Raw genomic sequence first — 12,811 nt, forward strand, 5'->3', positions numbered from 1 at the left:
ATCACTTTGGGTTCCCACACTTTTTTTAACCCGGAAGTACGTAAGTGGCACTAAAATAGAAATAGATAGGGATCTTGTAGTATGGCGGCGGTAAGGTTATGTTTTTTCTCTGAAGACCTTTTTTATTTTTTATTTTTTGCTTGTCAGTTGAAGAAACCCGGAAGTGGACGGGTAGAGATGAGCTGAGGGCCTTTTTTTTTCAAGTCTTTTTTTTTTGGCTTGTCAGCTGAAGAAATCCGGAAGTGGACGGGGAAAAGAGATGAGCCTTTTTTTTTTCTTTTTTTTTTTTTTTTTGTGTTGCTTGTTAGCTCATGAAACCCGGAAATGGGCCCTCACACTTTTGAAAACACTGCGCCGGCCATGTAATAGACCGATCACAACCAAACAACTGCATTTCTCCCTCAATCTTAATTCCGACATTCTTGAGATTTGCACTTTTTATTTCCTTTTGCATTTCTTTTTACAGCTATCATGTTTCGTTAGTAGTCTTTCCCCGCTTCTCTTTCTTTTCCGTCTTTCTCTCTTTCCTCTTACTTGACATTCATTTTCACTAAAGAAATAAAATAAAAAAAAAATTCCGTGAATGCCAATTAAAGTGCCGAGACTTCAACATTACGGCACGTGAAATGAGTGGTCCTTACTCCAAGGGATATTCGTATCAGAAAGGGTCTCAAAGGGATGTCCATACATCACACATTAGTGTCTACCAACACTCGTTAATCAAAATGTCTGACATGGCCCAAATAGAGAATGACCTACTCAGTTTTCGTAAAGAGATGTAACATATTCTATTAAACCACACGATCAGCTGCACAGAACCAGCATCAAAGTTCAAAGTATTTCATTGTCACGTAAAAATATACATGAAATTTGTTTTCGGACGTTAAATTTTGTGCACAGTAAGTAAGTGTCCCAAACATTACGGTAATCACTCAGTATACAGAACGACATGCAGAATAATTATAGACAATGACAATCAATGCATTTTACAGCAACAAAATCGCAATTATGTAAATATTGCACAAAGTATTTCATAGAAAAAGACAAAAAAAGGTTAACTAAAAAGCTGAAGAAATAGAGGAAGTAAAAATACAACAATGCCTTTTTCTTCAGCTTCTTGATACATGTATCTTGTTTACAGTCCAGATATCCCACACCAGAACACCTTTCCATCGAACTTATTAAAGGACAAGTTCACCTTCATAAACATAAGGATTGAGAGAATGTAGCAATATTAGTATAACACATCATTGAAAGTTTGAGGAAAATCAGACAATCCGTTCAAAAGTTATGAATTTTTGAAGTTTTTGTGCAGTACCCGCTGGATGAGAAGACTACTGCAGTGTATGAATAACTTAGATGTTACATGCGTACAACAATATAAGGAAAATATAAAGAGAATTTCACAAAATTCCATCTTTTGAAAAAAGTGCACATTCCCCTGACTCGTAACCGATAAATGTTATGGGTAATATTATTCCCCCTGCCATTAGAAAGGGGCAAGTCAATTGCTCTTTTATTATGCGAAAAAAGTGAAACTATGTTGAATTTTCTTTTATATTTTCTTTATACTGTTGTACGCATATGACTCACAAGCTGTAGTAGTCTCCTCATCCAGCGGTTCCAACACAAAAATTTAAAAAATTCATAACTTTTGCATCGATTGTCCAATTTTCCTCAAACTTTCACTGATGTGTTCTACTTATATTGTTGCATTTTCTCAATCCTTATGTTTATGAAGGTGAACTTGTCCTTTAACAACATACAGAACACAAACATATATGCACACACGCACACGCACACACAGACACAGACACACACACACACACACACACACACACACACACCATACACCACACACCACAGACATGCACATCACCTTTAACCCCTATACCGGCACTGTAAGAAATAATTCAAAACACACATCCATACACTCGCATAATCTACGCACACACCAGGGTATATAAACACAAACACACACACACACACACACACACACACCCTTACACAACTCACAGCCCACTTAGTTTTACTCGAAAAGGTTGATGCAAATAATGTTCAGACATGAGATATTCATTCATTGGCTGATTATTCATTGTATTTTCTATTATCCAGTAAACCAATTGATTGATTGTTAAATCATTACACCTCCATTCCTAGTAGCGCCAGCGTAAAAAAAAAACCCAACCAACCAACCAACCAACCAAACAAACAAACAAACAAACAAACGAACAAACCTCAAAACATTTATCAAAAGAAAGAGAGACATACTCGACTGAGAGGCAAAACAGATTTACGGCATTGCGCGTTACTGTAATGATTATATATATATATATATACACTTTCATAAAGTAGAGAGAGAGAGAGAGAGAGGAAGAAAAACTTTGGAATTATATAGAGATGCAGAGGAAAGCGGACAGAGACAGGACTCGATTGACATAGAAAAGGGGGAAGAGGGGGAGCGATAGAGGGCGGGGATGGGGATAAAAAGTACATCAATCTAGGTTTTCTTTTTTCCTCATTTGTGCTTTGTGTATGTGTTATAATTCATCTTATCTTTGTTATGCTGAATCAAAAGTTTCTTGTGTTTACTCATGTACACATATCTGAAATGCTGAATGAATGATAATAATAATAACAATAATAATAACAATAATGATAATAATAATAATAATGATAATAATAATAATAATAATAATTTTAATAATGATAATAATAATAATAATAATAATAATAATAATAACAATAATAATGATAATAATAATAATAATTCTTACCCAGATGCCACTTGCCAGCCATGCCTGTGGTATAGTCTGCCATCTTGAGTGCCTCGGCTATCGTCAACTCACTACTTGGTAGGCCTGATCGGGTTTCGGGGAGGAACACACGCGGTCCACCAGGGGCGCTGTAGACTCCGGACCGCGCGGGATAACGACCTGTCGTAGAATACAGTATGTATCCACACTCTGATAAAATCAATGGTTCATTTTTTTTTTTGAATTCGAAGAACATAGCTCCAGCACGCAGTTTTTTTTTTACTTTTTGCCTAACACGGGGTTTTACGCCCGTTACTGTATGAAACTGAGTAGGTCACCGGTAGTTGCTATACATTGACATTCATGCGTGCGACACTCACGCATCCATTCATTCATTTCCCCTCTCCAACAAAACATCTAAAAAAATACATTTTTTTTTTTAATTTGACAGAAGATATAGGTGCATATATTGACATTACAACGTATGCTAAGTGAAATTCATAAGAAGCTATGCCATTAACAAGGAAGGTGAAAAGAAAAGCATTTCAAAAATATAAAAATTCTTGAGATGGGAGGAATGCTTAAAAAAAACAGGGCTTGCAGGGTGCATTCCACTAAACATATGATAAAACAAATTCACAGTGACCTGCTATTTATACACGTGGAAAGCGAAATTGAAAAACCGAATTACATGAACTAAGAATACACACATAACTAGCCCTAAACAACACCCAGACAAATCCCAACACTTAGTCGCTGTCATGCAGAAAAGAAATGGGAAAGGAGAGGAAGAGAGAGGGAGATGGGGGGGGGGGGGGGGAGGGAGCGGAAAAGCTGATAACATGATCGTGAAAATGAGGGGAAATGGGTCGATGGCGTAGACAAAATATGGCAATTTCAGACCATGAGGCTTTTTCTAAACAGTCGAACAGTCAAAATAAAATCTTCTCAATATCAAAAGTATTTATCTGGTATTTTGATTAATTCTGCTATGAAATTGAATCATTTGATGACTTTCACAATTCTGTAAAGACATTTTTTCCGTCGCCAACTTGCCCCATCAAACTGAAATCAGAATCAAAATCAGATAAGAATGATGAAGAAATGATGGACGAGTAAAGATGTGTAAACAGCAAGGAAAGACAAAGAATGAGCTACCTCCATACTAATTGGACGCTATAATCATAATCACCCGAAAATGAATACAAAGAAGATCTTTTTGTTTACAATCATTTATTGTCAGAAACTTTTTTCAATATACAATAATACCCATCAAAAAAATGCATAGGCAGCTCATAGCACAGGGGCACGACAGACTCTACAGCAATTTAATGTTGGTGATCTCGCAAGACATATTATAATTGTCGTACAAAATCACACTCTGATTGTTCACGGACTGGAGAGCAACCATAAATGTTAAACTAATACTAAGTTCAATATCAAAAGAAATATTGGAGTTGCCACAAACCTATATGAGAATGAACGGAGACACTATAAATTATTGAGTACAAGCATATAGGCCTACATATTCAAGAAAAACATGCAGAATGGTAAAAGTAGAAAAAAAAGTTAAGAATGTCGGAAAGCAAAGATGACGAACATAAGGAATCTCCTCTTGTTATCAACAATTTTTAGATGCGATGTTTACAATGAATAACCCTTCCATCCACTTTCAATCATTATTTTTATATATCGACCTGATATAGGCCTATATTATATATATATATATATATATATATATATATATATATACAGTATCTCCATTTAAACAGATATGACTCATTCATGAACTCTGTTGGCTCTAATGGGAATGGGTTATGTGATACAACATATCTTTGCCGCATTACTTAAACAAGGGTCATCATTTTATTTGCAATCTTTATCTTAATCTAAATGCAGATGAATTCAGTATTCCCTTTTTTGCGCTAGTGTAGGCTACTTTCGCACCATTCCTTTCGAATTTCTGATTTTTCCTATTTGATGCCCAAGCAATTATTCTCTGTGTGGCTTAAATCATCTTTCATCAAAAGCATATTGCCCAAGCAATGTTTTTATGCATGCTTGGCGTACGTTCGTTGCAGGCCGGTAATGGATATGGACGCTGTTTTCGACGTGTCTTCTCGAAGACACCATACAGTTGTTTATGTTTGTATATATGAATGTGTATGTACAATGATGATACAGAAACCAATAAATCAAATTTAAAAAATACAACATTTTGGAGCTAATTTCGGCCAAGCGACCTGACTGTTTAGCATATAAGCCTTCAATGACACCCCATTAGACGACCTGAGGTTGTACGACCTTCTGATCACGAGACCGGCCATGCGACCTGGCACGCACGCTATGCGACCTGACCTGACCGAGCTGACCTGCAACCTGTTCCGTAGCAACCATTAAAAAAAAAAATGGCACTAGGCTGAAATGCCCGCTGCGGCCGGCCATCAGGCACGAGCAGGATGCCGCTCTGCTAATGCCTAGCATGCATGCGATAAGTCGGAGACTACCACGTCTCGACCTTTCTGGAGTTTTTTAAATCAAAATTCACACCGTCAATGAAATACTTAACCATGATTGGTTGAAAGTTGAGATTGGGCTCACGACCATTTGAGAAATATTCAACATGCAAAAACCTTCCGATCAGGTCGTACGACCTGTACGTCCTACGACCTGACACACTTGGGGTTTTGGTGACTTCAAACCAACAGTCGGAAGGTCTTACGACCTCAGATCTTGTAGTGTGCCGCGGGCTTTAGTCTCTAGTTATTATTTCAGAACAAGTACCCTACCATCCGAGAGCATGGATTCTGAAGAATATGAACAGTTGGGAAACTCTTCTACAGTTTGGCTCTGCAACCAATGTGGACACCCTAACATCTACCACTCACACTGCCATCAAGATATTCAGTTGACAAATAGTATTCTTTTAATCCACTTGAGTCGATTAGCAATGACAGTGAACCTAGCCAACCACCGGAGACAACTTTCTCTTCGCCCACACCACTTGGAAATCGACCAACTGTTACATCTACACAAAAGAACAAGAATTCCAGACAAAAGCCACATTCCAAGCTAAAACCGATGAGGAGCTCCATAAAAATCTTGAATGTCAACTGTCAAAGTCTTCCTGTTAAAAGAAACCTGTACTGACATTTTCTACTTGTCTGATAATTCTAATTTACATTTTTTGATGCCTACAACTGGAAAGAGAGGATTCTAAAACCCAGGATAAGCCTGTAATGATTTTTTGAAAAAAAATGAAAACGAGCAAGCCAAGGAACGATCCACACAATTTGGCATACGTCACAGGTGCCAACCACCGTTAGTTCGGTGGTGCCAACCTCCGACTTTAGCAAAACGAACTAGAAAGGTTCTACACATGTCAATTTACTGATGAAATCTCACACGAAGTACTGCAAAAACTGTTATTTAGTAAAATTGCAATATGGAGCTGAAATAAACATGTTAAACAATATTTATTAATTTTCAAAAGGAATCTCTTCAAAAGCTTTTTATTTAGATCAAATTTGTGGGGAATATTCCAGATATGCAAAATGAAATTGGCATCATTGCCCGAACGTGCTGCGCTGCCCATAGAAAACTGTGTGTAAGTAACGTTTCACTAACTAGTATGCATTGATGATGAGCGATAATGGTTCGACATCACAGTTCAAACTATCTAACGAAGATGAGGACTGAGTGATTCTTAAAATCTAAATCCAAAAAATAGTCAACGGCAATCACGGTTTACGCCTAGTTAGAAGAAAACGGCACTCAGTACATATAGACTCTAGGGATCTAGACTAGAACTAGGAATAGGACTAGTGAGCAGTCAAGGACCGAGAAGATTCTACTCGCCGCTCCGTCGACAGCTGTACGTGCACAGCGCTAATAATAGGCACAGCGTAAACGTTTAGTATGCATGCAATACATACGCACCCCGGATGGCCCTGCTGCCAGAACTTGAAGAAAGTCCAGACGAAAGTTCAGACTCCAAGGTCTAGCGTTGCCGCTAGCCGTTAGAGGCCCTTGTGCTGCAGGCCCTGTTGTTTCTGTGCTGAATTTTGCAGGTAAGATATCTGCTTTATGGATTTTCGATGTTTTTGTGGTCGAGATAAATCTCGTGATGGTCGTATTAACACCAAGGACTAACTTAGATCTAGTTCTAGTAGGACCCATACCTCGGAAGAGTGACCCGACCACGTAGATAAAAACAGTGCCACCGCTTCGCGATCCAAGCGCTGGTGTAGGCATAGTGCTAGAGTACTTCCGTATCCATGTAGATATCTCAAAATTCACCCAACCAAATGGCACCAAAATCACAAGAAGTATTTTATGACTCATGTCCACTTGCTCACGCTAATTGGAACCAAATCGCAAGTTGAAAAGCGTAAGTGAAGTTGTCGACTTTCCTGTCGTCGCTAAAAACAATCTGCTCTGTAGGACTAAACAAGAGTGATCGCGGCGTAGATCGTAGCCCTACTTGCCTGTGCACGCACAGACTGAAGTTAGCCATCTAATATCATGAGACAAATCTTTCAAGTAATCGGGAGCAAGAAATCAATTTATAAATTATTTGAACTAAGTTGAATGAAAAATAAAGTTCGTAAATCACACAAATCGCTAAAATCATGACATTTTTAAATTTAGTTCCCGCGTAAATTCCCCGTTCGCACAGCACTAGTCGGCTAACTTCAGTTCTAGATTGTGCATATCGCGTTTACCAAGATCTCTCGCGAAGAGTGAGTTTTTTTTTAGTGACAACTTGAATTTCGGCGTCAATATTGATACTTCTCGATTAACGATTTCGTTCAAATATAATACGGTAATTTGAAATATGCTTAGAAGTATATCCTGTAATTTTGGTGCGATTTGGTTCAGCGAAATTTGAGACAGCTGCATGGATAGGACAGTACACAAGTGCCGCCTGCTAGCTAAATTGGGCCTAAGCGTCGTCTGCTACTCGGCACAATTTAACGCACGCGTATGCGAGGGCTTGTAATCAGTGAAACATTTGGCACCTGTGACATCACGACATCCGGGCTCGTCAGCTCATTAGCATAATTCTCGCCCAAAAATTTCCATTTTCAACATGAAATTACGGACTAAATCGTTATGAAATTTTGATTCTGTTTGCACCGCTGGGTCTTTTAGAATTAAAAGAACAACATATAAAAAAATAAAAAACCGGTACAATGCCCTTTTAAGGGAGAACAATTCCACTGATTGAAATGACAACACGACCCAGACATCATTATTGGAACCGAGTCATGGCTCACAGACTAGCATACTAACAACGAATGCTTCCCAACTGACATCTACAATGTACATCGCAGAAATCGACGCAGAGGAGGACATGGAGGAAGCGTCTTCATCGCAGCTAAATATGACCTTTTGCTGAGACGGGAAGATACCCTAGAAACTAACTTCGAGATACTCTGGTGGCTGGTGCAGCATGGAACTTGCATCTACTAAGACAGTGTTGATAAGAGCTTATTACAAACCTCATATGAACATGAAGTAGAAGATCTTGCAGAGCAGGAAGCATTCCTTGCTCGTATCGACATAATACACACTGTTCTCGTCGCTGATGACTTCAACTTTCCAGGATGGAACTGGCGAGAGAAAACGATCGAAAGGTGCAATTACCCATAGCCCTCCACCGACACTTTGGGGAAATGCTTGAAGATTAAGGGCTTATCCAACTCACTGAGGAGCCTACTTGGCAAGAGAGCACCTTGGACCTCGTGGCAACCCCACAATCATCAATGAGGTGTCAGTTGTCTTGGACATTTCAGACCATGATTGACCCATGGTACAGATCAAGACAAGGATTAGCAGAGGACGGCCAGTTTGAACACGACGCATACTGCAGTATGGGAAGGGAGACTGGGATAACTTGGCATGACACATGGAAGCTGTAAGGGACCGAATTATCTCCCAAAGTAGCGTCCTATCGGCCAATGATATGTGGAATTTGTTCACTGAGCACATAGAATGTGACATCCAGAAATTTGTACCCTACAAGATGAGCAAGCCAAGGGAAAACCTACCATGGATTACCCTTGAGATCAAAGCACTCCTCCATAGACGGAACAAGCTAAACAGAATGTGCCGTGACCAGAGGAAGGCCAACATCCAGGTCCCTGGGGAATTGCAGCTAGAACTGAAGGATCTCAAACGGAACATCCAAAGAAAGATGAGGGCTTACTTGTTATACAAAGAGTCCATTATTACTCCTGGTGAGAATGATGAATACAGAAGTATGAAGAGTTTTGGAAGTTCATTAAGCATAACAGAACTGACCATGCTGGCATAACACAGTTAAAGAAAGATGGCGACATTATAAATGATCCAAAAGAAATTGCGGATACCCTGAATCAACAGATTGAATCTGTGTTTACTCAAGAGACCTCACCACCTGATGATCTTCTTCAGAAAGTCTCACCATATCCAGATATGCCAGATGTTGTGATCACTACACCGGGCATCCAAAAACTTCTTGAAAAGCTTAAGGCCCACAAAACACCAGGACCAAGATGGGATAACCCTAAGAATACATCAAAAGCTGGCTCCAGTTATTGCCCCGATACTCTATACATCTATGAGAAGTCCTGCAAGACTGGGCTCATTCCAGACGTGTGGCGCCAGGCAAACATTGTCCATGTCTTTAAGAAGGGCAGTGCATCTGACCCATCAAACTACAGACCGATTTCCTTCACCTGCGTATGCTGCAAGATAATGGACACATTACCAGCAGCGTTATGCACCATGCTACAATCATCCTCAACATCCTCTACCCGCTACAGTATGGCTTTAGAACAAGAATGTCTTGTGAAACACAACTCGCTGGATTTCTGGGAGATCTTCAGAACAACATGCAAGAAGGTTATCAAACAGATGTCATCGTATTGGACTTAAGTAATGTCTTTGAAGTTTGGCCACCAACGACTTGCCCAGAAGCTTCATTTCTATGGTATCAAAAGATATACAGGCAGATGGATTGAAAACTTATAAATGTCCTCAACGAGTTGTGCTGGAAGGCCAAACCGCAGGCTCCTGAGTCATGGGGCCTTGCCTTTTCCTATTCTTCATCAATGACCTGCCTGAATCCTTCGATTCCAGTGTGCTACATGACTGTCAAAACTGCCACCGATTCCAGAAAACTCCAACTGACCTTGATGCTCTAGCTGATTAGAGCGAGAAATGGCTGATGGAGTTCAATCCTGATAAGTGCCAAGTCCTTCGGGTCACCCGTAAAAGACACCCTGAGGTCTTCCAGTTCACCCTCAATGGCAAACCTCTCGAGGTTTTCCCAGCAGTGAAGTACCTAGGAGTCACAACTTCCTCAGACCTCCGTCGGAACAGACATGTTGACAACATCTGCAACAAAGAAAACACCACCCTTGCATTCCTTCGCAGAAATCTGAGGATCTCCTCCACACCACTCAAGACCATGGCCTATCAATCTCCGGTGAGACCACTCCTGGAATATGGAGCTCCACTGTGGGACCCACATACAGAGTGGAACATCCGGAAAATCGAGATGATCCAAAGGAGAGCTGCGAGATTTGCCCTAAACAAGTGTACAAGCACCTCATCTGTGACAGACATGATTCATGAACTCCAGTTGCACTCCCTACAGCAAAGGAGAGAAATCCTGCATCTTGCCCTCCTCAGGCTTCAAAATGCACCACAACCTAGTAGAATTCAGCACCGCAGCCTACATCACACCAGTCCACAAAGCAACCAGACATGATCAAGGCTACCATCTGCCATTCTCAAGAAATGAACATCATAAGTAGTCTTTCTTCCCATTCACTGTGCGGAAATTGGAACTCACTGCCTCCTGACATCAAATAAGCCCCATCAGTGGAAGCTTTCCGACTTACGCTGATGGCAAGCTATGCAGTGCAGACTGCTGATGGATTTTAACTCGCCCCCTTCGATATTTTATTTAACTGCACATTCACATAAGCACAGCAACCATGAATCATGCCTGTAATAATCTTCAAGTCTGAAGGACGCAGGACTACAAGAAGAAGAAGAAGAAGAAGAAGAAGAAGTTAGCGGGTGGGGGCTGTACATGGGTTGGAGGGGCGGAGCAGAGCACGGAAAATGTGACATGTGAGAAGTAAAATGGCTCAAGCTGTCAGAGGTCCATTTCAATGATCATCAATATGATGAGACTGCTAGATAAATTCAGACATTTATCTTTTATCATTTTACTTGTAACAAAGCATGTAAGACCGGAAATGAATAAACATGCCCTCATTCAAGATGAAGGACAACTATTGTGTTTGCCTAGTTGCTTCAAGGGCAAATAATTTTATACTATTTTGGCCTTGTAAGCATTAAGTGTTGTATCTTAAGCGGGTTCCCACTATCACGATTGGCGCCACGATTGGAATCGTGGTCTTAATCGTGAAGCAATTGTAGTGATCTTATTAGATCGTATGAGATTGTATCAGATCTTGAGGTCAATCGTAGCAATCGCGTTAATCGTAGAAAATTTTTGGACGGTTCAAAAATTTTCTGCGATTAACACGATTAATTTGTTATCGTGATCATCGCATCAGATTGTCTTGGATCGTATCAAAATGCAGCAAATCTTAACTTATCGTGCTTCTTAATCGTGTTAATCGGGATCGACTTTTTCACTTTCCTTCTGCTTATTTTTTTTTTCACATTCATTTTGCCCTTATTTTACCTGCAAATAGTATATATTTTGAATTCCGCGAGGTTGAATAAGGGAGGGGTGGCACAATGAAATATGAAATAATGACATCACTGGAACATCCACCAGAAGTAGAATGTTTCACATAAACACTTACCACACAAAGTAACTTTGGTGACTTTTGAAAAGTGACCATTGTCGTGGATGTTAGGTCACTTGTGCATGACTATAAAGATCACTGTTATTATTTCTCACACAGAAGTTAGTCAATAAGTGTAGCAATACCCCTGCGAAATGATTTTGCTTGATTTTTTTTTTGTTAAAAAGTGACATTATTTTAGGGGAGTTACCTTTCTGTTGTGTGTATATATCGGTTTTGTTAAACACTGTTAAAAACAACAACAATAAATCAAGCCAAACCAACAAAAGTTTCAATAACCCCATGAGATAACGACATTTTTAAATAAAAATGCATATGATACATACTAATATTGTCTATGCGAATATGAAATCAAACACAATTGCACAAGTAATACTAACAGTTCGGCCAACTTTCTTATATCTAGCGTATATAACACATATGTTATATCATATTTTCTTCATGTATTTCAAAGGAAGGTGAAAACATTTTGTCTTGATCTTTTTTTTTCTAGGGAAGAGAGGGCAATGATCTGATCTTGGTTATTCCGTTTTTGGGGTTTTTTTTGGCGGGGGGAGGGGGAGGGGAAGGGTGAGCAGGTCGATTCAATAATTTATTTCTTTAGGTTGAATTAGAGGAGGGACTATCTGAGGTTGTGGCTGGCCTAGGTGATGCTTTCTCTCTGATGATAACGTAATTGTCATTCGCAATACTGCAAAGGTCACGTTGTCATCATTCTCAACCTGTCAACCCTTGCCATCATCAATGATTGTGGATAGTAGGCCTAATCACTCTGCGGAAGTTAAGGAAACGATGAAATCCATTGTCAGCCGAACTATAATTGCCCGTTCGGGTCCAATCGCAACTTAAATGGGGGTCGCTTTTGATCCCGATCGTGAAAGATATCGTATCTTATCTCAACTGCTCGCATTGGTTCGCGGTATTCGTATTGGAACGTATCAGAACGTAGCTGCACGCACAAAATCTGGGATTCCGATCGTAATGATCATGGTAGATCGGAACCATTCATGGACTCAATCGGGACAATCCTATCGGATCGTATTTGAACGGCAGATCAGATCGTGACAGATCGTATTGCTTGAAATAGACCAATCGTAACCATATCGCATCCAAGCGAAGCAACACGTATTGACTCACATAACCTCGTATCCAAACGTGAAATTTCAGAAGAGTTCAACAAAACTTCCACGATCAGTTACGAATGTCCAATCGTGGCGT

The 12,811-nt window shown here is 39.8% G+C and overlaps 1 protein-coding gene across 1 annotated transcript in view; it reads right to left on the reverse strand.

Annotated features, from left to right (window-relative positions):
• Positions 1-12,811, reverse strand: part of LOC139725841 (arylsulfatase-like) — a 36,070-nt gene that overhangs the window by 9,519 nt on the left and 13,740 nt on the right. Inside the window, exon 2 of the mRNA XM_071636923.1 lies at positions 2,778-2,936. Coding sequence (XP_071493024.1) covers positions 2,778-2,936 — 159 coding nt within the window. The remainder of the gene's footprint in view (positions 1-2,777; positions 2,937-12,811) is intronic.

This window comes from Diadema antillarum, unplaced genomic scaffold (genome assembly GCF_040938485.1).
Source record: "Diadema antillarum isolate AM-2024a unplaced genomic scaffold, OU_Dant_1.0 scf00000017, whole genome shotgun sequence".
NCBI lineage: Eukaryota > Metazoa > Echinodermata > Echinoidea > Diadematoida > Diadematidae > Diadema > Diadema antillarum.